The sequence below is a fragment of the Eleginops maclovinus genome, chromosome 19, assembly GCF_036324505.1.
Source record: "Eleginops maclovinus isolate JMC-PN-2008 ecotype Puerto Natales chromosome 19, JC_Emac_rtc_rv5, whole genome shotgun sequence".
In the NCBI taxonomy this organism is placed as follows: domain Eukaryota; kingdom Metazoa; phylum Chordata; class Actinopteri; order Perciformes; family Eleginopidae; genus Eleginops; species Eleginops maclovinus.
In genome coordinates this window covers 9,769,040-9,795,881 of record NC_086367.1, presented here as the reverse complement: position 1 = coordinate 9,795,881, position 26,842 = coordinate 9,769,040, and the positions used below count along the sequence as shown (strand labels likewise).

Genomic DNA, 26,842 nt, shown 5'->3' with positions numbered 1-26,842 from the left:
AGGGGGGTGTCATTCCTAACAACAGCTGTGTATCATCCAGCCTGACAAAATACTTAGACAATCAATTTCTGCCCTACAGTGGACAAGAGGCATGTGGGCTGCTTATCAGTTTAAGATGAGAGGTTTCAATTACTTCAACGTTATGCAGATGTCTAATGCTGAATGTGTAGCCCAGTAATGTTTGTATAAGTAATTACTTGTGAATGTTCAAGCCTTAGAGGACCTCATGCTTAATCTTGACCATGTCTTTCTCCTTTTGTTATAGATGTCTACATTAGATACAATTAAGAAATAGATGTATGATTGTTAATTGTGTTCGTGCAGAATCAATGCGTGGCAGAATGTGTTTTGTTTTTTCTTGGTTGAAGGCACCCCTGTTTGAGCCATTTGAAATTATTTTACTTTCCACTGATTCAATTAAATAGAGCAAAACAAATTGCAAACCAATACAATTATGATATAAGATTAAACAACTAAACGTGCTTTTAATATATTTACTGTAAACATGTAGCACTGCATTGTCGCCCTCTTTTGCATTTGATGCATCACTACATCAACAATGAACGGCTTTTCAAGGGCAAAGATAAACCCGCCTCCTTGAATTTGATTGGTTTGGATTGGATTTCTCGCAGGTTCATTGGATAATCAAAATGACGTGTAAGGAAGTGTAAAGGAGGAAAACCTAACCGGTGAGAAACGTGGGTTAACTGTTCTACATTTGTAGCGTTCTTTCCCTATCATATTACGTTATTAATGTGTTTTTAGTTTTATGTCGGTGTTAAGAAACAAGGTGAAGTGTTCTGCATGAATTCACAGCCTTTAAATGTGTTGTATTGGCAGCTCATTGACCAATAAGCTAACATTAGCTATGCTATCTACTGTGTGTAACAGCTCAGCCAGCTGTCAACACGGGAGAAAAGTTACTTGCTCCTGTTTGAGGTCGTTTTAACGCAGCCTTATTGGTTATTGTAGCTTGGTGTATTTCCCAGTTAATGGTATTGATGTGCAGCAATGTACAAATGATATTGTAATCTTTTATCCGTTAGATTGTTTGACCACAATGTGTTTTCTATATGTGGAGTGAAATAATAGTAAGTCTTCTGTAGAAACTGCGTTCCCCTTTCTTATTTTGTATCCCTTCCGTTAAGATGATGTTTCCTATAGCGTTCCCCTCCGTTGTTAGAGTCATAAGGGTAATGTTAGGGTCAGGTAAAGCATTTCATAAAACAAGTATCTGAGGTTAGGGATATCATGGTTTGGGTCAGATTTAGCCTGATAACAATCTATTATATGGACAGGGTAACAGTTTTCATAAAACATCTGATTTTGTGCTTTTAGGTTGGTCTGTTGTAACACCACTAGGTGGTGCACGAGATCTGATTATAAGACACACTGAAGTTCAACACCGTCAACCTTTAAACACTGACAGCTTAAGTCTAGACATTGTTAATCAATGCCATTACCTGATAAAGAAGTAATTGGAATTGATCATTTAAAGAGACAGAATTGACTGACACATTAAATAAGATCATGCTTCTTTTTTTCTTCTTCTTTGCAACATAATTGTTGGAAAATATGAATACTTTTGAATGTAAAGGTATAAATAAGAATAAGGCAGGCTGATCATGCTTGTGCAGGGACCTGCCAACATGAGACGATAACATTACGCTCAAGGCATTACCTTTCGGTATCTTTAATTCAAAAGGTCACTCGTGATTTAGCATATATTTTGCGTAATCTCCCAAATACCATTACTGAAAGGTTATTAAAATGTATGCCTCACATGTTGCCATTATTAGTATTTTTACTTTTCACTTTGTTGCTCCCAATTTATTTGTGCTTTGTTTCTTACAGTTTTCACCAGAATGATGACTGCCTCAAGGAAACTGTCATCTTTCCGTCTTCCTCCCTTTCCCACTGTAGGCGAGATCATAAAGCTGTACAACCTGCGAGCTGAGAAACAGCTCTCACAGAACTTCCTGTTGGACTTGAGGCTCACAGGTTAGTCAGCCTCACTCTTGCTTTCTCTTTCTTTCTTTCTACCTGCAGTGCGCCAATACCTGCTCACTCCTGTTCTTTGTTACCATGTCTGCACTGAGGGCACAGTGGTGTAGGTTTTTTTTTCAATGCACTTGATTGCACAGCTGCACATAGCCTTGTTTCAAGGCATTGGAACTGACAGGCTTTGCTGTATGGGCAAGGTTGAGTAGATCTCTTTTGTAATGTGAGTGGAGTCAGTTGTTTACAGCCCTTGCAGAGCTTGAGCCTTAATATAATTATCAGTGATGCAGTGCAGGTCTGATCTGCTCTCTTGTCCTTGGGCAAGGTGACTGTTAGATTAATGCACCTCATCTTCATCACATGGAGGCAGACAGGTATTGTAACATCACACACTATTAATCTCAATTTAGATATCTGTGATGAAGATATTTGATTGGGGAGTATGGTTTAATTTATATGATGCATGAGTTGAACTACTATGTCATCACAGAGTCTCTGCAGAAATATTGATGAAACTCACAACTGAGCTGGTCATCTATCTCCATGTTTTTAGACAAAATAGTGCGTCAAGCGGGCTGTTTGAGGGACGCCCATGTGTGTGAGGTGGGTCCGGGCCCCGGCGGTCTCACCCGCTCCATCCTCAACTCCGGAGCGAAAGACGTGCTTGTGGTGGAGAAGGATACACGCTTCATCCCGGGGCTGAAGGTAAATTGAGCATCCACAATGACACGGGCTTATGCACAATGTCATTGAGGTCATTATGTCACTAAGCAGAAAAAGCTCTAACACCTTCACCTGTCAGCTTCTTGATGGAACTCAATCTGTTCTCAACTGCAGCTTCATTAGCCACCCACAGAGTGACTGATGATTCCTTAGTTTTTCCGAACACCTTTTCATTTTTCTCATTTAATTTCACATCCTTTTCCACAGCTGTTGTCTGAGGCAGCACCAGGGAGGCTGAGGATTGTCCACGGGGACATACTCAGCTACAGAATGGACCGAGGATTCCCAGAAACCATCTCTAAGCCATGGGAAGGCGGTGAGAATGTGGAAATATAAAAGCTATCACGTGGTCATGTGTTGTAAACAGAAAGGAACTTAACTGTGTGTGTTTGACTCCACAGATCCTCCAAACCTTCACCTCATAGGGAATCTCCCCTTCAGCGTCTCCACCCCCCTCATCATTAAGTGGCTGGAGAGCATGGCCAACAGAACGGGGCCCTTTGTCTTCGGTCGCACCCGACTCACTCTCACCTTTCAGAAAGAGGTTGCAGAGGTGCGTAAACACTGTGGCATGTTTCAGTTTTCAAGGTGTATATTTGTGGGGATGCTGCTGACATGTCCAGCTGCCACGATTCGGTCATTAAATAAAAAAAACGACCTTTGTCATACTCTAAAATGTGCAAAAACTAAAGCGAAAGCTACTCAATCACTACTGTAATAAAGGTCTTATTTAGCTATTGTCATGATTTAAATATGGATTTCTTGATCCATATTTAATCAGAATTTGCAACTCAAAAGAGTTTTCATCATTCAGGCCAATCAAATCATTCAGAGCTTTATCTATTATGACACATGAAAATAATTAGTAGAAACTTTTTCCTGTTTTTATTTTTGCCAGACAAGAAAAAGTAAATAGATAAGATGGAACTTTAATTTCTCCCCGTAAGTTAATTCAGGCGTTTATAGCAGCAACAGGGTCAGAGTGAAACACAGGACAGAACAGATTCACACAAGGTAAGACAGATAACAATAATAATAATACTAAAATTAATAATTAAATGATATTGTGTTTGGAGATACTGCGTCAGCCGACTTTGGCACCCTGTCTCCAAAGCTCAGTTCAACTGTCAGAAATCTTGGTGTAACTTTTGACAGTCATCTCAAGTTCGACAAACAAATCAGTAATGTTGTCAGGACCAGTTTTTTCCAGCTGCGTCTTTTAGCTAAAGTTAAAATGTTTTTAAGCCGCCACGACCTCGAGAAAGCCATTCATGCTTTAATTAGTTCACGGCTAGATTATTGTAACGCACTTTATGTTGGCCTCTCTCAGTCCTCCCTCAGTCGCCTCCAACTCGTGCAAAATGCCGCGGCACGTCTTTTAACCAACACTCACAGACGTGTGCACATTACCCCTGTTCTTAACTCCCTTCATTGGCTTCCTGTCCTTTTTAGAATTGATTTTAAACTTATAATGTTTGTTTTTAAAGCTCTTCACGGCCTTGCCCCATTATATTTATCCGAACTTTTAACCATCCGAGATCCAGGTAGAGCGTTGAGGTCGACAAATCAACTTGTACTGGAAGCGCCCAGATCAAAATATAAACACTGGGGTGACCGAGCCTTTTCCGTCGCTGCTCCCAGGCTCTGGAACAAGCTCCCCACCGAGATGCGTCTCATCTCGGACCCGGGCCTTTTTAAATCCAGGCTAAAAACCTACTTATTTAGGATGGCTTTTAATACCCAGTAGAACGATGGCGCTTTTATCTTATTTTATTTTATTTGACTTTGCTGTATTTTATTGCTCTCACTGTTTTTATTGTTTTTAAATTGTTTTTATTTCTGTCTTTTTATTGTTACACTATGTAAAGCACTTTGGTACTCCGAAAGGATTGTTGTAAAGGGCTGTATAAATAAAGTACATTTACATTTACATTTACATAGTAACTATTGAAACAAGATACCATGGTAAAACATTGATCATTTGGACGGACTGTATACAAATCTGGATTGTTAAATATATTTACATGGGGTATGAGAGCAGGTTAAAGTCTTGTTCAAACAGTGCAGGTTTTATGTATGTACAGTCCTGGTTACTGTTAACGGGTTACAGGGTTAGCCCTTGGCTGTTCCTTCAATGCACAGCTCCCGGCGCGTGTATCATGATCATTCAAATGAAGATCGACTTTGAATCAGATAATCCTTTTTTTAATTTAACCCAGCCCTAACTGAAAGCAACATTTCATGAAAACAACAATTAACCCAGTCTCATTACATCTGCATCTCTAATGTGTGTCGGTTGTTCTCTTTATCCAGAGGTTGACAGCGAGCACAGGCAGCAAACAGAGGAGCCGTCTGTCCATCATGGCTCAGTATCTCTGCACTGTCCACAACTGTTTCACCATCCCTGGACGAGCTTTCGTCCCTAAACCAAAGGTAGGATTGTGATCTAAATCAAACTCCACCATCTCTAATAAATAAAGCAATGTTTTTAACCTTTAGTAGCGGCACTGAAACAGTTGCTGTCGGAACAACATGGGCAGATGGACACATTATTATTTAACAGATCCTGCTGTAGGATAAAAGTGGGTTCTCCTCACAGTTTTTCTGTCTCATCTGGTCCCTTGCTCCCGTCAGAGTCCCTCATCATGTCACCATCACTCATCCTTCTCTTGCTTTGAGGCGTCGTTAAGCCTGTGTTGAATCAGTGTTGTCTCTGTTCCAGCTTTAGACCCTTTCTACTTTGTAATGATGCCTGGTGGGTATTTGAGTTGTGGGCACAATCACACAGCGCCTTGTAATGAGGGCCTAGTTCTTTTTTGGGAACAATTTCTCTCTCTGCATGTGTGTTTCTCAGAGGTGAAAGCAAGACACCCACTCTTATGTAACATGTGAATGCAAAGGTTTTTCTTTTCTGCCGGGTTAAGGATTTATATGACTAGGGGGTGCATTAAGAAACTATAAGTGCTGCTGCAAATTCTGAAATATCTGGGTTGGCTTATAGTCCGCTCCTGTGAGAGAGATTAGAGATTACAAACACACAACTCTTTAAAAAAGACTCCGGAGCTCTCTTACATCTTTGTTACAAATGAAAACGTGTTTTCCTTTTCCCAAATTAAAGGATAGGTGTTAGGTGGATGTCAGAGAAGGACTATTGGTCCCTTGAATATGTGATGGCTCTTTAGGAGACCCTCTGTTGGTAAATATTTAATCTCCTGTGTGGAGTAAAATGCAGCAGAGTAAATGGGACCAGTGCTGATTGTTCATTCTCTTAGAAGAGATGGCTCCCAATGATTATTTCATCTCACTCAGATGCCTTTCTGGGCTTTTCCCTCTCACTCTCGAATGTCTCGCTTGTCAAACTTGAGCTAAATGGATTTCTGCAAGCTGGACTGTGCTGGAAATGTTAGCATGCAGGTGGTATGTTCTGTATAAATATGAACAGGGAGGACGCACTGCAGATGAATCAGCGCCTCCCACATGCGCACACACAGGCCAGCTCCCCCCACTAAATGCTTTAATGGGCACTTGGTCGGATTGATATCATTAGGAGAGATGATGGCCGTTTGATGAGCAGGCCTCTGCTGCTGGTGTCCTATAAAAGATCAGACAGCACACAGACTATATTAAAGCTATCCTGCCCTCCGCATTGTGTAGGTCCCTTTTTTACTAGAATGTCGTGCGTTATAATTCATAAAAAGCTTTATGGCATGGCGTTGTTTACTGGTGCACACCAGAGTAATTACGCAAAATTGCGTGAACAATAAAAATGACCTGGCTGATTTACAGGAAAACATCAAAGGCTAGCGGAAGGGGGATTTCAGGTTGTGGCGCACAAAGACTTCTAAAGCAGTGGGTTGTCTAAAAGCTGATTTATATGTTGCATAAACAGATATAGAAAATAGAGCGGTTTGTCTTCTAAGCTGAATTTTTAGTAAGGAATATATGAAATACGGAAGAGTATTGTCATTAGCTGAATGCCTAATGGAAACAGCATCTGGTCAGACTAGTGAAAATTGCAAAATTCGAAGAGGTTAATTATAATGGAGACGTAACACCAGCAAGTATTAAAGATCTCGCCCTCTATCTTCCTTCCCCTCTCTCTCAGTTAGTGCAGCATGTGTGACTGTGACTCATACCCATAGCCAATAAATCAGCTCAGTGATCTAATTGTTGGTATTATCTTGTTCCCACTGAACCTCTGGGATCTCTGATTATGTTAATGAGGGGAAATGTGTTCAAACTGAAGCATAACTGGCCATTGTCTTTTTCTGCCATCGGCATGTCTTTGCCATGCCTTAACCTGAGGCTCCCTGATCAGTGAGTGAGGGGGTGAATCGTGGCACATATTCCCATGATAATTCTGTGCAGAAATCTACTGTAAATGCCACTGGTTGGTTAGCTGTTATAGCTTTCCTACCCCAACACATCCCTAACGGCAAATAGAATACACAGCAGCAGGTGCAACGCTACACATATGGCAGTAAGTGGAGTGTGACAAAACATTTGAAGTGGTTTTAATGATGTGTAATCACACAAACAGCGGGTCACAGAGAGCCACATGAAAAGCAATGAGAGTACTGAACCGTTCCAAATAACAATGATTAGAAATAGCTCCAGTTGGAGGCTTGGAGGGCTACTGGACCTTTTGTTTGAATCTATAGGAGCTGGACAGTGCAGGCTAATAGGATAATGAGACGGGAAATGTTGAATCCATTTTAAATCAGCAGCCCGTATTGACGTGTGTGTGTGTGGGGGGGATGATAGGCTCTTATCTTTGCTGTTCAATCTGTCCGTCTTGTTCTTCTCGCCCCCGGACTGCACCTCTCTTGTGTCACATTGAGTGACTGAGATTGTCCTTGAAGGTTTCTAAGAGGGCCGATTGGCTGCTTTTATGGTGTTCCCCGAGGCTCACTGTGCCCTAGGTCTGTCCCGCTGCAGTTCACACCTGCCTCTCTTTCCTTATTAGCCAGTCTGCTCCTGCTAATTCACACATAGACAGACAGATCGAGCATTATTTAAATTGCTCCTGTCATTCAGACATATACGTAAACTGTATCTGTTAGGAGTAAACTAAGACAAAATGTTGCTGTCCTTCAGTTGCTTTTGTCGTTATACATATTTCTAATTTGTATTCTTGTCGGGGGTCAAGAGGTTTTCGAGTGCAAAATGCTATCAAGCATCTGCATCTTCAATATGGACTTTCAGTCATCCAATTTCATCTTCACTGCCTCTTTACGTAGACGATGGCTGATTGCAAAGAGTAAAGAGTGTGTGTTGACTTGCTCATCTCTCTCTCCCTGCCTCTCTGCTTCCCCTACAGAATGTGATTAAAATCAACTTGTGTCCATCACAGGCAGGTCTATAAGTCCTGCAATAAATTCTCCATCACGAGCAACCTGCTGGCTCTGCTGTAGGGTGCCTACAGCGATAGTAATTAGCAAAAGTAGGGAGATGGAAATGTTAAATGACAGAGATGGGAAGAAACAGTAAATGGTTATGAGGTAAAGGAATATAATTGGCAGGATGGACTAATAACTAAGTAGAGACATTCTGTATTTATATATTGTTTATCATACAGAGAAATAGGAAACTGACTTATACCACATTGAGATAAAAGAAATAGATACATTGAGTCAGTATGTGGACAGATGTGATGTATGGAAAGCAACAAGAGCGGGAGAAGGATGTAAAAACTGCAAAGCTTTCCCCACAAGAGTACAGAGCGCTGGAAGACAGATTCATGACAGAGATCGATCTGAAAGGAGAGCGAGGCGTACCTCCAGCAGATGGTTGTCTGGGCCAGTCGTCAGCCCGCTCTGAGTAATGGCTGCATCAGCTATCACCCGCCAACTAATCGAGCCTCACAGGACGAGAGCCCTACAGATGTTCGCCTTGTACACAATCGGCGGCCAAGTATACACGCCAGATGAGCAGAGCCGAGTTTGAATGTGTTAATACTGCATTGAACATCCATTAAGGCCGGCAGTTGTCAGAAAAACTTGCAACTGGCAGTAAAACTCCAGCAGATACATACCTTTTAATTGGAAGAAGTGAATGATTAGGGATGCAGCGTGTTATCAGCATTGGAAGATAAAGGCATTAAAAACATTTGTTTTGCATCAACCAGAAATGTATTTCCAACATTTCTTCAGATAACTAAATTAGATTCTCTTTTGTGCCCAGGGAATGACTCAAATATTGTATTTCTGCATATGCCAGAGGGCCATCACAATAACAGCAGACATATTTGTATGCTAATTGCCACTTCTGAAGAGACTTGAAGTTTACTGCAATAAGGTGGAAAAAAATGTGCATCTATTGGTATCATCAATCCTCCAAATGGATCAGGAAAATATTGGCTTATCGTGAATCAGGAGAAATACAAAATGATGCATCTTTAAATTAAATGATATCCTTTTGAATTCAGTTTTTCCCTGTTGAATGTGTCCCACCTCAGCGCACTGTAACGCAGTGGCAGGCTCAGTGATGGATACCTTCTCGGTGACCTGGAGTGGCCCAGTAAGAGATCAAGTCTACTCCGAGGGGCGGCACTGCTTCCTCACCTCCCGCCACGCATTATACAGGCACACAATTCATCCAGGCCTATTTCCTATCTCGCAAACGGGGTCAAACGCGGTATCAAGAGTATCGGGCAAAGTTATTTCAATGACTCGTGCCGGTGCGGTAAACGCCTGAAGGCTTGGTCTCAATTCATCACGGAGCCAAGGTAAAGAAAAGCTAAAAATATTCTCCTCCTCCTCCTCGTCCTCCTCCTTGTCCTCCTCCTCCTCTTCCTCTTTTCTTAAACAAAATGCCGAGGTTTGCAGAGTTGGCTTATGAACATCTCCAGAGATCTACTGCTCCGCCTAACAAGAAACTGTGCCGGGTTCGCTCAGAGTCAGCGTTCAGAGTTTAGCAAATTCAGCTCTGTTTAGTTAGTGAGCATGCCAGGAGAATATGCATGTTCTTTGAGGGATAATGCTAAAACCCTGACTATATCCCAAGGAAACAAGGTCAGCTTCAAATAAGTAATTGCCTGCGGTGCTATGATGCAATAACAAATGAAGTCGTTGAAACAAAAGCAATGGGAGGCATCTATCTATAAAATATTAACTGGAAGGTTTTTAAACGCTCTAATTTAAGCATCATTCATTGTTGTTTTGTGACTTCATTTCAGGCTTTTAGAGGGATTTAGTGGGAGATTTGATGTCATACTATTACATGTCGTGTTATATAAATCCTCACAGTTATGATGATGAAAAAGGTTAAAAGGCCCCTATTATGCTTTATTGGTTCGAACATTTGCATAGCAGGGCTCCTTTTTAACTGACCATAGCATCCATTTTTCTGTCCAGGTGTAAAGTATTCCCCTGCCTTCTGTTGTTACCGTGTTTCAGTGCTCTCACTAAACCACGTCCTCTGTAATACAAAACGCTCATGATGATCATTATCATCCAGAGAAATATAGATTATCCACACCTTTTTAAACTATTTAGCCTCCCTCACCTTCAGCTTACTGAATCCTCCCAGACACAGCATCCCGCCCCGTGCTCAGAGCTAAAATATTAAAGGACCTCCTTTTGAACTGTCAGACTGTATTGTTTTCCCACAAGCGATTCTTTTGTCATCTCCATGGCTTTTACTGCCTTTCTCAGCAGTTAACCGCCCCAACCAAGGTCGTTGCTATTATTCCCCAGCCTCACACGTGCACTGGGACCCGAGGCGAACAACAAAGGAAGGTCATTCTTCCTCAGCGTTGATGACCACATTATATCTCCAGTATGAACCTTCATGAGCATAACAGCTGTCCAGAACAAAGAGCCAGACATTAGGTATGGTGACAAACTGGAGCCATTCGGGTGCTCACTGTGGTGATCGCTAATAGTGAGCGATGGAATGACACTTCCTTAACATGCTCTGATATCCGTCTCTTTGTGTCTGCCTGACTGGTGCAATAACACTCCCAGTCAGCACTTCATTGTCTTCCACCTTTTTTTTCTAAAATTGCAAAGGGTATTTGCTGGTCAAGAAGGTCAGCATTGCAATCTGTGAATGGCAATGAGGTTCAAAGAGACTCCTGACGCATGTTTAACCCCTGCCTCTGATTGAAAAGTGCTCACCTCCTCTCACACTCTTTAGATCTGTCATAGCGGCAACTCGGGGTGAAAGCCTTTGATGGAAAATGTAGGTTAAATACGCAGAGGAGCAGATCCTTCCCCCACGAGAGGAGTAGTTATTTGATCTGCACTCTTGTTGCAAAACCTAGAGGAGTGGGAGAATGAGGGAGAGCCGTGAATAATCCATGTTTGTTTCATTAAAGCACATTCTCACTCAGTGGGTGTAGATGAGGCTCCAATCAGCTGTAACGAGAGCTCAGTAACACTTGATAAGTAACTATTAAATAAGCACTCCTTCTGAAGTGAATAGGCTATAGCATACGACAGAGATATTGAAGTTGGAGAACATACTGTACAATAATCTGATTAAGCCAGCACTACTTAAGGCTAAAGACGTCTTTATTCGGTCAAAGCCAATATTATGAAACGCATTTTCAGGGCGGGATGTTTTCTATGAAATTCTAGATTGGCTTTCTAAGAGGTAATTGTATTTTTTGTATGCGTTTTGTATCACTTGTTTCTTTATTAAAAGCCTAAATGATTAAAGCCTAAATGATGGGGCTGCAATCTAATGCAGATTGTTTTCCTTATCAAATAATCTGTCCATTATTTACTAAATGAAGGCATGTTTGCATCTTAACTAACCAATATAATATTTTCAAGGTCAATACTGATATTATAATAACAATATTTATCAGCCAATATCCTTTATTTATAGAAAACATAACCTTAACTAAATATCTTTATAGGAATGTAATTAAATTACTAAGCATTGTACTCAGCAGGGCAATTTAAAGTAAAAAACAAAACATAATCAACTAAACAATATATTATTTTCTTAATTAATAATTTGGGAAAAACATCAGAAAATAGTTCTTCCAAACAGTTTCCTAAAGTTTGAAGTGATGTCATTAAAGTGCAATCTTGTTTTAGCTCAAGACCTAAAGACGTTCAGTTTATGATCACATAAAAGGAAGAAAAGCAGCACATCCTCCAAATAAAAACCTGGAACCAGTGAAAGATTGATAATAAATTGGTTACCAGAACATGTTTTGTAATTGTAGACACATAATTCTTGAATTTCTGTCCAGGAATTTGTTTGCCAGAAAATAATAATTAGATAAATATTGGTGTAGAATAGTGTAAGTAATAAATCCCAGCTATTCCTTCCTCCTGTTGTTCTTATTTTGCAGTCATCTTTAATGATTGCCATCCACTGCTCTTCATGTTGTCACTCTTGACTTTGTGTCAGATACACCTGACAACAGAGCCATTATCCTCTCAGAAAGGAAGAATAAAAAACCCATCTCCACATAGTAATGTTTAATGGATGCATATTTTAGTTGTACTGATACTGATGTACTCCTGGGTGCTGTGTATGAGTCAGCTACAGCCGGCACAGCCTGCACTATCCAACAATCTGTACATTTGGCAGAGGAGATGAATGCTATCTCCATCCTTATCCACCCCACACATGAAGGATTGGACACAGACCACCTGCAGTAGGCAAGTTGCTTTCACAAAATAGTTTTATTGGTAAAAAATAGAACTACTTGCACAAGCACATTGAGACAACTGTATCAGAACCTGTGAACTGTTAATCATCACAAATATGCTCTGGCAAAGTAAGAAGTGCTAAAGCATCCACAAAAATAAGCTGCAGTTATCAAAATGATAAACCAATGTCTTGGTACAGTATACACAGGAGAGTGTTAACTCTTTTGAACTTTTAGGACCTAGTCACCTTGCACTCTGGCCATTTATAAGCTAATGGAATCACGTGCTGATGATCAAGCTGCACAGTCACAAAAAAGAGAAATCTATAGCTTCTATTTTCTTTCTGAATCCAGACAGAAATAGTTCCCTTTTGTTTTCCAGAGTGCCAGAAGTGTTATGTGGTTGTACTGGTCCAGGGATATTGGAATGCTCAGCTGTTTGAAACAAACTGCTGTTGAATAAAGTAACACAAGCAAAGGTGCATCAAGGAGACTTCTTATAAAGAAGATATGGTATGAGCATGACATTGTATTTTATATTGAAACAATCTGAGAGAATCCTGATCCCTCAGTTTAAACAAACACATCGAAAGCCCAGATACTTGTGTACAGTTGTCACAGACTTACAGTAAAACCAGAAATCCTGAAACAAATAAAAAATATATATAGAAAATACCACACTTGTGTCTTTCCAATGAAACTCTTATCCCGGGGAAGTCTTGCTGTGCTTTGGGAAATGAGGAGGATTTAAAATAACCCTCGAAAGCTGCACTGGACTGTACACGAGCATCTAGTCGACTTGAGACTTAGTCTGGCAGAACAAATCACAAATCCATAAAACATTTGCTGATGTATAATTCATGTACAAACAACGCAATAAAAAATAAACCCAAAGAACTTCAGATAGTATTAAAACGTGTCATCATGAAACGATTTGGCACATTCTCAAAACACATGTGTCGGTATAAGTCGATGACATGGCACATTCTTCTTTGTTTATTGCATTGGTTATGGTGCCTGGGCAGTGAGTTATTGTAAGGAGGCCAGTTCTGTCGGCTATGGTCGATGCTGGGCAAGATGGCTAAGTCAGGGTGGGGTAGAAAAACCTGGCCCTAGAGTGGTGCCCACAGAGATGCCCGTGGCGTGCCGGCAGCAGCCTGCAGGTGGCGAGCTGGGCTTAGCCATCTGCTCCCCCCCAGGAAGCTGCATGTTCATGAGAGAGAAGGAGAGAATGTGCTGTTCTTTACATCACTGCCAAGGCCTGTCGCTAGCAGGAAAACTTCCTATATCCCTCCCTCAGCAGACGCACACATTACTGTCTGAAAGCATAACAGTGCTACTGACATATGAGTAGGTGGGAGATTTGGTGATGAGCGCGTGTGTATTGGGGGTGGCCATGCTTGTATCATGCATCAGCTTTCTCTTGTCAGCGTTCACATTCATGTGACATGTGACACAGACAGTACAAAGGGAGTGAGGGGGAAAATGCAAGGGTGACAGGTAGGAAAGAGAGCAAGGGTGGCTCAATCAAGTGGTGTCAATTTAAGACACTGAGACCCTCTGCAGGTGCATACTTGTAGCACATGCTAACTGCTGACGCACTTGGAAAACAAGTCACATATGGAGAATGACTCAAACCTTTTTTAAAGCTGCCTGCCACACAGCTACCCAGCAGACCTTGTCTCAAGAAGATTCTGCTTTTCTGCCTCCTCCTCGACTGCCTGCCGATGCACCATTAAACATCCGCTCATCCCTGTGAGACTGCTCGCATGGTATAGACACCGCAGCAGCATTTTCCAAAACCTGTGACCGTGTAAAAGGGATGCTGCCTCATGTCACTGACTAATAAAGGGGATTAGTGAAAGTAGTGTGAGCTAAGGCTCTGATTTAAAGCTTTTGGAGCCATGCCTCGAGTGAAAGATGCCCCCGTAAACAACTCCAAATCAATGACTGACATGCACGTACCCCCGGACAATACAGATATTTCAATGCTGAATTTCTGTTTCCATGGCAGTGCGGGGGAGGATGACAGGAGTGAAAAGCACATGCAGAAAGCCAGCGTGTCTGAGTGTTTACTGTGTACAAAAACACACACGAGAGAGAGTAAGTGTGTGGGTGTGCATGTCTATGAGGGCTTGCAGGAATGGGGAATGATCGGTAGCTGCTACTTACAGGCAATATGTGTTTGTCTTGATGTAAATATTAAACCAGATAATCCACTCTGCTTAAAGGTTGTATCTCTTTCGTTCAATTTCTCTCCGTCTCTCTCATATTGTCACCCGCAGAGAGAAACTGGCAACTGTTAGTCTGCATTTTCTGTCTGAAATCCAGCCCAGCAGTCCACATCTCCTCCTTGACAGTCCTCTTTGAACAGTTACAGCAGGGTAATGTTTCTACAGCTTTTCAGGCACAGGCATTTTGTGGCTGTCTCAGTCTTCTACCAGGCATGCTGCTGTATTAATACACAGACAGGCTCCACACAGCATGCTTGAGAGGCAAAATATCAACATCATTCTAGTAGCTAACAAAAATATGACTATTTATTTCAATCGATTCCTCGTAGCATTCTAGTGGATAAGTATACGAAAATCTACAATGGCTTGCTATGAAAACATTTCTCAGGCATTATTATGCCTATTAGGAAAATGATGAGGGTACCAGACGATTGTAAATAGCAGCTAAATGATTGCTTTTTTCTTTAATTTCAAACCTTTGGCAAGGGAAGAAAATCGACATGGAAGGCTTCCTTATTTGCTTAATCCATCCTCGAGGGACCTCTTTCTGTGATTTACTGATGAGAGATGTCTGCATTTGGTTAGCGGCTTCCTTCGATACTGCAGCACCTTCTCCTGGCTCCTTACACATTCACACTGTTTGTTTCAAGGTGCTGCTTAGGGAATACCTCCACTGCTTGTGCTTGCAAAACAAAATAAGGGAGAAGAGCAAGATAGAGGAGAGGGGAAAATGAATTCAAAGTTGTTGCCATCCTCTCTCATTTTTTCTCCACCTCCTTTTGGAGAGGAGCCTTAATGTGTAGCATAAGCCGTGATGGATCCCCCTCAGGGTCGTCTCCCTTTGCCGTAGCGTACACAGCGCTGCTTTATTACACATAGTCCTGCAGGCTGTAGCCGGTCTTATTGTCTAATGGTGAGAGAGAGCAGTACTGGTGCTGGAGCTCCTGCTGGAGCAGCTGTTGCTGCTGCTGCTGGAGCAGCAGTTTGTCAGGGGGAGGGAGCAGGACCATGTCCTGGGGGCCATGCCTCTTCCCCGAACAGGACATACAGAAGATGGACCCACCAACAAAAAGGAATCCTGCTGAAACAAAGGCCACGTACACAGCACCCCCAGGCTCAAACTTATTGCTCTCGGGCACACTGGAGTCTAGGAAATTGGTGATGACCTCGTTGGTAAACCAGGAAGCAGGCACCAGACACAGAAAACCTGCAGCGACAAAGCAGCCACCACTGGCAATCGCAGCGTGCCGCTTGGAGCGCCGTCCACCTCCCCAACGTGTGCATTTTAGTCCCAGGGATGCAAGGCAGAGGCCCATGGCAGCCATCACGCAGCAGAGCACCATAGTGGTGCGGGCAGTCTGCAAGTATGCAGGTAGTGAAAGCACAGAGTACTTAAGTGTGCAGCTGAACATGCCAGTGCTATACCATGTGCAGTCCATCCATAGACCCTGCATCTGGGAAATGGCTGTGATAATGTTGGAGCCCACATCTGCGCTGACCTTCCAGTTGGGCAGCAGAGTGGCAACCATAGCACCCATGATGCCCAACAGAGCGAGGACAAATCCAAATATCTGCATGCCTGTGGATGCCATGCTGCTTATCAAGATGATGCTGCTGCCGCCGCCTCCTCAGCCCCTGTCCTCGCCAGGCAGCATTCACCCAGCGCTAGCCAGGCTCGTCGACCCCTTCTTTAAGTGTGTACCAGCTGCCAGTCAAATCTCCAGTTCCTCAGCCCTTCAACTGCAGCTCCCCTGGACTGGAGGAGAGAGAGGGAAATGAGAAATTTAACTGAGTGCACTCCCTCCTTCTTTCCCCCCTCATTCACCTAACACAAGCGCAGACTTTTTTAGCTTGAAACAAAGGGCAGCAAGAAGCCCCCAGTGGTAAGAGCTGGCTGACTAGTAAACCAGTAGGTAAACCAACCACCGGGGTTATTCTGCATGTATGCATTTTTCTATGTGCTCTCCTTCTCCTTACCCAGCCCATAGAGATGTTATTGGAGAGGGAGAAATGAGTTTGTGGTATTTGCAATGCTCAATAGCTATGTGGACTTAAAGCTGCAGTGCTCTCACTCGCTTACTGTATATTCGACCACTTTAATTTAATTGCTGTTTTCCTTATTTACTGAGCATACCATTTTAGCAGTTACAAAACGTTAGCTTAAAATGAAATAGCATTTTTTCTTCCGCCAATATTAAACTTTATTAATGTAACAGCTCTTGAGTTAATACTATTTTGCCGGAGTTTGTTCCCGGGGCATTTTTGGTCTTTAAAATCCAAATAAAAAGGCAATCCTGCTTTAAATAAATAATTGTTTGCTAATGTTTTATGATCCGAGCGGGGGGGAAAGCGATGTTGAAATAATCCCTTACCCCGGCTGGTGCAGAGCTGGCGCGTCACGTTGTTCGCAGTGAACCTGTAAACACACACAGTCACACAGTGAAATACAGTCGGCCGATGAGGAGGATTCAGCCCGGATCGCGGGTCCGTTCAAGACATCCATTTTCTTAGCGATAGTGTTTGAGAGGACATCCCTGCCCCATCGACCACACAGGCATGACCGGAGCCTGGGAGAAATAACCGTAGCGCTCTGTCACTCTCCTCTCGTTCTCTCTCTCTCTCTCTCTCTCTTTCTCTCCCCCTCTCTCTCTCTCTCGCTCTCCTCTCTCCTCGTGTGTGTGTGTGTGTGTGTGTGTGCTGGAGAATAGCGGTCTCTGCCTCACAACAACTTTATAAACGGTTGTTCACCGAACTGCTACTGTACTGCTATCACTACTGTCATGACAACAGTCAACCGTTACTCATCGCGTTACACACAGCCTGGACCGTTTCTACTTTAAATGATCTAGCTAATTACGTACTTTTTATTGTATTGTAAATCTATTTTTCATATTTCAGACAAAATCGGTCGCTTTAGATACCATGTCCAAGCAAACTTAACCCCTCCAGAATTATTTCCCTATATAAAAAAAAACATGTTCCCTTATTCTAGGATAGGATGGGTTAAATATGACATTTTATTTGATTCAATTTCTATATTCTTGTTTGTTTATTGTAAAACAAGGACAATTACTATTGAGAATATCCCTTTTTTATTTCCTTTTAGGGCAATTGATTTTTGTGCAATTAATACTTTATTAAGTGTCAAAAGGTCATGTAATTACACAATGTAGTGCACTCCAAACTTAACTTAATACATAAAAAAACCCAAAAACCTTAATAAGCCAGAGAAGGGCATTGTTTCTTAAGCGGGTGTTGGCTATAAAGAGTGATTTGTTTTAGACCTTATTCAGAATTTGGGAAAATCTTCTTGCTGATTCCAACTAACCAACAAATTAAGAATCTAGCTGCTCAGTCATCACAATGCAAAACTGCTGCTGTTGTAGATAAAAAATGACCAGGTTGCAAAATCTAGATTACATTTAAAATATAGCCCCACTATTCAATTGGGAAGGGTAAACTAATTAGAAGAGAAGGATAATCTGAAAAATCTTTACGACCAGAGGAGATGGTCAGACTTTTGTTCTTTGACGCTTGGTTTGTTTATGTGTTGTGGTCCAGTGTAGCATGTGTAACCCACCATGCCAAAACTGACCCTCCCCGGGGCAACATCTTCATCAGGCATCAGTCAGCAGGAGCCTAAAAGTCGCAGCTGCTACCCTGTCTTCCCTCTCCTCTCTGTAGAGGACATACAACCGGGAAGGGAGTGGCCTGGGCGGCCTTGATTCATGAATGACAAAGAGGACAAAATAAGAACGGGGGGGGGGGGGGGGGGGGGGGGGGCGGGGGGGAATCAGAAAGGACTAATAGACCTGATACCCTTGGAAACGCAGATGTGTGTTGTTATTATTTTTGCTGCATTGGCAAGTCAGCAAAAACAGCCAGCTGTGAGAGATGATTTTGCCTTTCCCTTCACTAACACTATAACGACCAGGCATTGACAACAGCCATGTGTAGACTTTACATGTAAATAGGCTCATGGCAATTGATTTGTTTAGCTATTGATCTATTTGTGTAATATGGCCCAGTGGTCTCTCCCCCCATTGTTTTCCACGTAAATCTCCCCTCAGAGACCCTTACTGAAAATGAGATCTGGAGAGCATGCAGGGATGGTGCACACCACATTACCTCCAGTGTGATGTTGGTGTCGACCTTCAGCACTACATTCTCCGGGCTCCTTGTGGGATACCACTGCAGCAGTAAGAGACATTTTCCAGTTTTTCACTGACAGTATTCCGTGTGTGACCTGTCTCCTTGTTACCGATGAGATCCTAAGTGCTGATGCTGGTGTTGTTCTGTGGGGAGTAAGATAAATAAATAAATAGATTATAGAGGGAGCGGATAAAAGGAGAAAAAAGATGAAGGGAGAGAAGAGCAAAATGCAGTTAACATACGCCCGGTGAGTGCAGATGTGTGATGCTGTGATGTGTGAAGATATTGCGGGCTATTATAAGCGTGGTCCCCTCTATTTTATCACCTCACAGCAGAGCTCTCAAGCCTTTTTGCAGCATAGCACTGAGGCACAGCCAGACCAGCCATGCTCCCTTTTGCCCACACGAGGGGCTTTTATCGTTCAATTTGCATTTTCCTCTTTTATGTCCTCCCTTGCGTAATTGGTTTTCGGTCTCATCGTCTTGCCTAGGCGGTCTGTTCACAGCAGAGATGCAAGGTGTCGTGTGATAGCTGTGATGTCGCTGTCAATGCAATCTTGTTGTTGAGCAGGGCCAGGGTCCAGCTCCACCATAGATAACGTGTAAACCTGTCCAAGGTAAAACAATTGTGACATGATGCAAAATCACCAGCATTGCTCGATTGCTCACACTTACTCCATTAAGACTGACTCCCAAGTGAACTATGTGGAATGGCATTTGATTTCTTTTAAAGTCCCATCATAACCAATTTTCCAATGTTGTCCCCATTTGCAGTTCCACTCGGCTAGTGAATTTCACATTTTTGGGCAAAGTTCAAGATGTTCTATGACGAAAGCGTCTCTCCAAGGAGCTTATCTTGTCAAAGGCTAGGGCTACAGTTTTGAATGTCTTGTGTGCATGCCATGGGCACAGTTTCATGGGAAGTCCTGTAGGCTGGGCTGCCTGCACAGGAAGCCAAAGCCCTTCCTTCCAAAAACCCCTCAAGCAAGATCAGCCTGGTATATTCAGCAGCATTGACTGCTGCCTGTTCCTCTCCGAGAGGCTGTCTCCTTCCACTGATGTAATGGAGGTTGTCTTTTCAAGGTATTGTCATGATTAATGCAGCTCTTTCTCCTTTGCAGGATCGCTGTGAGAGTTTTCTCTCTTGTATTCCCTTGCTGTGTATAGCCTTCTTCCACCCCCCTGCCTGTTCTCAGAACCTGCCATTATGTAAGCCCAATTGCTGGTGGTTCAGGTACATGTAGCACAGTGGCTGGTGCTCCAGGGCCCCTGCCATCTAGTCTTGGTTACGCTTAGAGGGATATGACAAATTACCGCTCACACGTCATTGGGCGAGAATTCACCAAGAAAGAGACATTGGAGGGGGAAATGGGGAAAGGGGAGCTGGAGAACCACAGGGCAAATCTAGAGTAATAGAGTTTCCTGCTGAGCTTTAGGAAGGTCAAACTCGTAATAAATGGGAACTCATAAGTATTTTAATATAAATGTGAGACTATTGTACTCAAGTGGGTCAGGAAAGGTTTCAGACGAGGCGACGTGTGACTTTTAGATGGAGATCTCTCATATTTTGCCCTTTTGAAATGTTCTACAGGGAGAAACAGCATCAGACGACCTTTTTATGTAAATCAGGTGTTGGTTTTTCACATTAGTTAGTATACAATACTTAAAGAGAGAAGCAGGTTCACTCTATGTACATGTTTAAAGTAAGTATGTAACTGTTTAAATGAGTCTGATTGAACAGTTGAATCAGCTTGAGTATAGATTCTTACATAAAAGGCCAAATTAGTGGTTATAATTTAATTCTGTTCCCCTGCTTAATAACATAGTTTGCTCAGATGATCACCACCATTAGTCTGTGTGGAGAAAGGAGGAGGGTAGGGGGGGTGTTGAGATATTAAGGTCTTCAGAAAGGGTCAGAGAGTCAGTGTGCTACCCCGGTTCAGGATCACCCTGTACAGTAGATGCAAAGTATTTCAGATGTTTTGGGTGGGGGTGAAGGCATGTTCATAGCACCTCGATGGAGGGCCGAGGTGACAGCACATGATTTAAGATGGAGCTTGCTTGCATGTTGAGGTTATCAGGGGGAAGGATTAATGGCAGGGAGCGGGATATATTCCTGTGGCGCTACCTAGTGAAGCCGTGTAGCAAGGCCATACATAAATCATAGCAGCAAAGTGACTTGGACAAGATGATGGCTGAAATGCCGCTGCCTGTATAGTCCCAATATCGACTTTTCCCCATGCTCCTCTCTTAAATCATGGGGTGGGGAATATAAATGGCCCAATTATTTCAGCAGAGAGTGAAATTAAAGACGTTCCTTTTTTTTTTATTGCTGCTTCCCAACAGATGGTGATCTGATCCCGCATCACGCAGAAGCACAGATAGGAGCGTTTTTGCAATCCAGATATTAATTCCCTGAATCCTTACATGTTGATGTGACAGGTGGAGGGATTCATTGCCATAATACACGCCTCTCTTCTAAACCAAATCATGCAGTCACGGCTCTCAGTGCCCTTGACATCACCTGCCACTTTAAACATTTAAAATGCATCATATATTCCAAAGGGGTTATTAATAATGGACTTATAAGGAAGCAGCCAATGCCATTACTGACACTAAACATATATAATTCAATGTAACACTATATTTAATATGAAAATAAACACGAGTTTAGCTTCCAGCACATGCGCTTCCAGCTTCAACATTAGCTTCAATTTGGACCACCTTGTGCTGGACCGTGGAGTTGGAAGCCTTCTCCTCACTATTATTGCACAGAGCCTTCCGGGCTGTTGAGACAGTCTCTGGCGCGGCCGTCCCATTAAACGCCACTGCGTCAGGAAGCTCAGAAGCAGCTTGGGGATCTATAGATCTGATAAGAGATAGTGCTGCGGTTTACAAGTGCGCCCGAGCGCTACCTCCGTTGTTTGCAGAAATGGAAGAATCCAAAAGACTCATTATAAATCCTTTGCCCGTCCTCGGACCACTTTAGTTTTCCTCCCCTAATTATCCACGCCAGCCCCTGGCCCAGGAAAGCACAAGGCAGCTGTGTTAGTGACTCACACAATCCAGAAATACAATCTTCAAGGATGCACGCGGAGCTCCTCAGGGCATATTGTATCAACCTGGGGGGCTGCTGAGCTAAATAAGATGTCCTTTTTTTCCCTACATCTGTGTATGTGTTTGTATGAGTAGGAGGGGAAAACAAGTCTGCCCGTATGCGTTTTGTGCATGCTTCACTTGCATTTTAAATATTTAGTCAACATAATGTGAAGGTTTCCCATTCATGCACCTGCTGGCCTGTCTTTCCTTTACAGCTTGTCTCTTTTCATGTAAATATTCATAACTGTACAGCATGCAACATGAGATGTAAGACAATTAACAGGTAAAATGTTAATATTTTGTCCCTGTGGACTATAAAACCTATGATGATGCTACTATGCTTATTAATTATGCTCACAGGATTTTGGTTTAGCAATCCAATTTGATTCCCATTGAGGAACTTCCTTTACTAAATTAGACTGCAGTACTTGCGTAGATATTTGTACATTTTTCGTGCTAAATAAGCAGTTTTTTTCAAAATCCTGACAAGAGCCTAAAGCCAAAAAGCACTTGAAATGAATTATTATTAAGAGCTACGCTGCTGATGGTTTCCCCTCGGAGCCCCATTGTCAGTCTGCTCAGCCAGTCCCTCTCAGTGCTCCCTCACTAGGGAAGCAATGCTGTAACCATCTATGGAAAGGCAGACAGCCGACTACCCTGCTCTGCTGCCCACAGTCTGGCTTTACCATTGGTCCCCCCAGTGGAGTATCTCTCTGATTGAGCAGAAGCCCCTTAAGCCATAACTTGCACTGAATGCCATCATCATGTGAGACACCCTTGAAAGACTTTTCTGCAGACATTCAGAAATACTCTCTTAATTAGCATGGTTCTTTTGATCCCATCACAGCATTCAGGAGATAAAAAGAATGGATGACGGGTAAATGAACAATATAGGGAAAGGCAAAGACGTATATGAGCTTGAAAGTGAAGTGCTGGCATTAAGCAAGTTCTCTGCTGAGTCTGGCACAGTTCTTTCGTTAGTGTGTCACGTCAGCTTAGGGCTGAAACAGGAAGGATCAGGGGTCGGCAGCTCGTGAAGAACTGGAGTTAAGGTCACCACCACCAACGGTCCTCTACTGTCGTTTATTGACTCCCAACCAACGGGTCAATCAGTTGTGTCTGGTTCATATGGACAGACTGTAGAGTAGTAGTTTGTAGGTTTGACATGACTTTCTTAAGGCTTGTACATCCTTCCATTTATACTACAATTGCTGCACATTTACCAATTTACATTCCACGTTACGTTATTTTAGAGGAGTTCAGCATCATTCTGTGTTGTGTTTTTTCTCCCCACACAACCTCTCTTTAAAACAATCCTCCAGTAGGAGTATGGAACAAAACAGGAGCATGCGCATTTGGCATAATTGCTAGGTGTAACGGTTACACATTTTAGGCTCCAAGGACTATAGCGGACCCTTACCGACACTATGACACACGAATTATGATTTGGCCTTTAGAAATGTAGAGCAGATATGGATTATTAGTACCTGTGTTCACTGAATCTCCCATAAAGCAGGACATGAGCACTATTGCTGCCTAACGTACCCCTCACTGGATCTATATATGTTCATGCTCCGCTGGTTTCACCATCAAGGGGAAATGGTAGAGCCGGATGGGCAAAGACAGAGGGATGGAGAGCAGAGCGCTGCAGTGAGTCAGGCTTGTAGGTGTTGAGAAACTCAGTGGTGATGCAGCAGGACAAGGAGAGACGGGCTAGAAAGAGAGAGGCTCAGTTTCTATGGTCCATCGCACAGGTGTTACTGTGGCAACTGGAATTGGCTCGCCAGCCAGCCATGCTGCGTCATCTTATTTTCTGCCTTTGCTCTTTTCTTTTATCCCAGTTTATTGATCCCTCCCTTCTCCCTCTGTCTTTGTCCAGCTTTTTATCTCCCTCGGCATTTGTCAGGCAACCTTTCTCTCCAGTGTTTTTTCACCACACTTTGCATTCTCCCCTCTCCTCTCACACCTCCCTGCCCTTTTCTTACTACTTTCCAAACTCCAATGAGCACACTCTAGCACAATCAAGTTCTAAAATCTCTCTTGCTCTTTCTGTGTGTGTGTGTGTGTGTGTATTTGTAGGTGGACGTTGGAGTCGTTCACTTCACCCCTCTGGTGCAGCCCCAGATCCAGCATCCCTTTAAGCTGGTGGAGAAAGTCATCAGGAATGTTTTCCAGTTCCGCAGGAAGCACTGCTACAAAGGAGTAGAGTAAGCACACACTCTTTTTTGTCCCATCCTCATCTACCATTCCCTCTACATTTTAAATTCCCTGTTTTCTGACAGCTGCGTCTCCTTTAACTCGCCATTAAATTAGAACTTTTGTCTTTGTCACACAAACCAATCCCACAAATAAAGTCTCTACTTTTGAGGCTTTCTGTGACCAAAGCCTGAACATGAAAGCACGCTCAGAGCTCTTGTTTAAAACTACCAGCGACCATCCCACACACCCACGTGCATGTTGCCCATCGCCCCCGTGCCTATTCGTAAAACATATGTAGGCCCGGATAACAAAAGAACACTGGCTGTGTGAAAGAGAGCAGCAATTATGAGTCATTGAGGTGGCATAGGAAGACGAGGCAGCAGATTTTACGTAACTACAGTGGGTTGGCGGCAGCGAAATTGGAGAGGAGGCACCAGCACTGAAGCGCCTAAAAAGCATCTGTACTGCAGTATGAGGAATCCACTATTTCTCACCAACCTGCATGAAAAAGCATTGTAAGCAGGAAAGCAGGTCTTAAAAGAATAATGGATACCTCTGTATTGAATATTCTGCAGAGCTTTACAGCTAATTTTATGAAAATTGGACTTTCAAAATACAGCTTGTGTGAATTTGTGTCAGTACCTACGTCTGTTGACTATGGAGCATGGCACTGGAACAAATAAATAATTCATGAGCAGCTCTAGCCCTTTGTGTGATTTCAATTAACTTCCCAGATTTGAAACAATCGCTGAGGGATCATTTCCTCCTGTTTGAACTTAATAGTGGCATTAAACTTGCATGATTATTAAGATATCAAAGCGACCTGTGTGTGGAGATCTGAACAATCATTTCTTCATGTTTTTTGTTTTTTTTTCATCCCCCAGAAAGTTGTTCCCAGAGGCGAGTCGTGTAAAGCTGACACAGGAGATGTTGCAGAGCGCAGATGTGGACCCCACTCTGCGCCCAACAGAACTCACCATACCCCAGTTCCGGGCTCTAGCGGATGCCTACGCTCATTTATGCACGCATGAACCCAGCCTCTTCAACTATGAGTACAGAGTGGAGCTCCAAATGAAGCCCCTCACCAGGCAAAGAAACAAACCGGAGGACACATATATTATGGACGAGCTAACAAAAGCTAAATAAAAATAAGCACGGAAACCAAGAGAAGCCCACTAATAGCCTGTTTTAGCACAGGGAAACAACAGAATGCCTTGACATTTCCACCTGGCATATGCATGCATTTTTAAAATGTTTTTCTCCCTGCACCCAGTCACCTTGGTATACATGAAATCCTGGGACAGAGACAATAACTACAAGGCTCATAAAGGATGGGTGGAATTAGCTCCATGACCTTTTTCCAGGATGGGACAACTCAAAGCAGAGTAATGTGTAATTTGGAGAATAGTTGTAGGATGCTTGTTACCCAAAGTAGCTCTTTAAGAGCCAGTAGGTCCCAATTCCTACTTCACATCCAGCTTGCATAACACCTTGTCCTGTGGGACCCAGAAGAACCGTCAGTGTTTTAAGGGTGATTTAGAAAATGGGAACAACATGGCAACACCGTATTCAGGCCATTTTTCCCTTCGCTGAGTACTGTATTGCTTAGTCACTTGGGAGACGGTGCTTAAAGGGAGGAGGAAAGTGGTGGAAATGTTTCAAATCCAGATGGACTCTTTTTGTAATCAGAGGAATACACTGTTAATGCCTGTATTTATGTTTAGAATAAAATCACACTATCTAAACAATTAGCTTTTCAGAATTACCTCGTGAATTTTGTGGAGGCACATTCGTTAAACTTGTACAGAATACAGCATTTATGTTATTACTGTTGAATAAAATCAGAACTCTGTGTTGTCATTTAAGCACTGTATTGTCATTTTTAACAAGTCTTGTTCAAAGTTATAAATATTGCTCCTTGAAAGCTAGAACAGATTATCACCAACAGAATATGGCAGGGCTGTTGTCTGCCAGTGTGGCAGATGGCGGGCTAAGGTTGACTTGCCAGAGGGAACAGTCACTCGGTTTTCATGATTAGTGGGTGTTAATCTCGACCACAATCAGGATTCCATCAGATCTACATGGCAGATACTGCCAGGTATGGAGGACTGCCATGTTGGCTCATGCTCGGTTACCTGTTAATACTCGCAGACAAACAGATAAGAGGTATAAAAGGTCACAAGTTCACAAATTCATAGTATAAAAATCAAATAATTAGCCTATATTTTTTTCAGTCAACATTTTGAAATTGGAAGTATGTCGAAAATGTGAAATAAACAGCATAGCGTATGTCAAAGTCAGACAAAGACGGCATAGTGAAGGAAGGCAAAAATACGTAAAAACTGCATAGTATAGTATGTTGAAAATATATATATTATAAAAACATGGAATAGCATGTACAAATATGTAAAAACAGCATAGTATAGTACGTCAGAAAGCCAGAAAAGATGAGATAGTAAAGTACGTCGGAAAAATTGGAAAAAAATTATAGTTCAGTACGTTATAAAAATAGTAATATATTTGAAAGGTATAGTATAGAATATTCAAATTTGACTAACAGAACATGCTGTTATTGATGTGTTTTCAGTTCTCTGTATAATATATATTAGGGGAAAGAAAAACAATGGTCCTTGTTGAGAGGCTTTATATGTCCCAGCATGTGGCTGGGTCTCAAACAGGTTGTAGTATAAAATCCGAGCAGTGCAGTAAAGCTACTTCTTCAAACAACTGTGCCCCACTTCTGTCAGATAATTATGTAGTCTATTGAGGATCTACCTTTTCTTTCCATTCCTGCATTTCTTTTGACAGCTAATCAGGCGCCG

General features: G+C 42.5%; 2 protein-coding genes across 3 annotated transcripts; one reads left to right on the top strand and one right to left on the bottom strand.

Annotated features, from left to right (window-relative positions):
- The first annotated feature begins 663 nt into the window (after nucleotides 1-663).
- tfb1m (transcription factor B1, mitochondrial) lies at nucleotides 664-25,885 on the top strand. 2 transcript variants are annotated; one of them, XM_063908156.1, is made up of 8 exons: nucleotides 664-698; nucleotides 1,855-2,001; nucleotides 2,555-2,706; nucleotides 2,932-3,040; nucleotides 3,126-3,277; nucleotides 5,038-5,157; nucleotides 23,901-24,028; nucleotides 24,905-25,885. In XM_063908156.1, exons 2-8 carry the CDS (start codon nucleotides 1,866-1,868, stop codon nucleotides 25,164-25,166), a joined length of 1,059 nt encoding a protein of 352 aa, XP_063764226.1. In that variant the 5' UTR covers nucleotides 664-698; nucleotides 1,855-1,865; the 3' UTR covers nucleotides 25,167-25,885. The 2 variants fall into 2 exon arrangements, with proteins under 2 accessions (XP_063764226.1, XP_063764227.1); XM_063908157.1 differs by having other exon boundaries at nucleotides 666-689.
- On the bottom strand, nucleotides 12,390-17,174 carry LOC134881112 (claudin-20). Its single transcript, XM_063908251.1, has 2 exons — nucleotides 16,944-17,174; nucleotides 12,390-16,327 (listed from the first exon to the last, which is right to left on the bottom strand). The coding sequence occupies exon 2, from the start codon at nucleotides 16,161-16,163 to the stop codon at nucleotides 15,441-15,443; it is 723 nt and encodes a 240-aa protein (XP_063764321.1). The 5' UTR covers nucleotides 16,164-16,327; nucleotides 16,944-17,174; the 3' UTR covers nucleotides 12,390-15,440.
- Nucleotides 25,886-26,842: the final 957 nt, after the last annotated feature.

Bases quoted from the DNA above. Each gene is read 5' to 3' on its own strand.
- LOC134881112 (XM_063908251.1), bottom strand. From the start codon at position 16,163: ATGGCATCCACAGGCATGCAGATATTTGGATTTGTCCTCGCTCTGTTG.
- tfb1m (XM_063908156.1), top strand. From the start codon at position 1,866: ATGATGACTGCCTCAAGGAAACTGTCATCTTTCCGTCTTCCTCCCTTT. The intron at 3,041-3,125 runs GTGAGAATGTGG...TTGACTCCACAG, and splicing joins CTCTAAGCCATGGGAAGGCG to ATCCTCCAAACCTTCACCTC. The intron at 24,029-24,904 runs GTAAGCACACAC...TTCATCCCCCAG, and splicing joins CACTGCTACAAAGGAGTAGA to AAAGTTGTTCCCAGAGGCGA.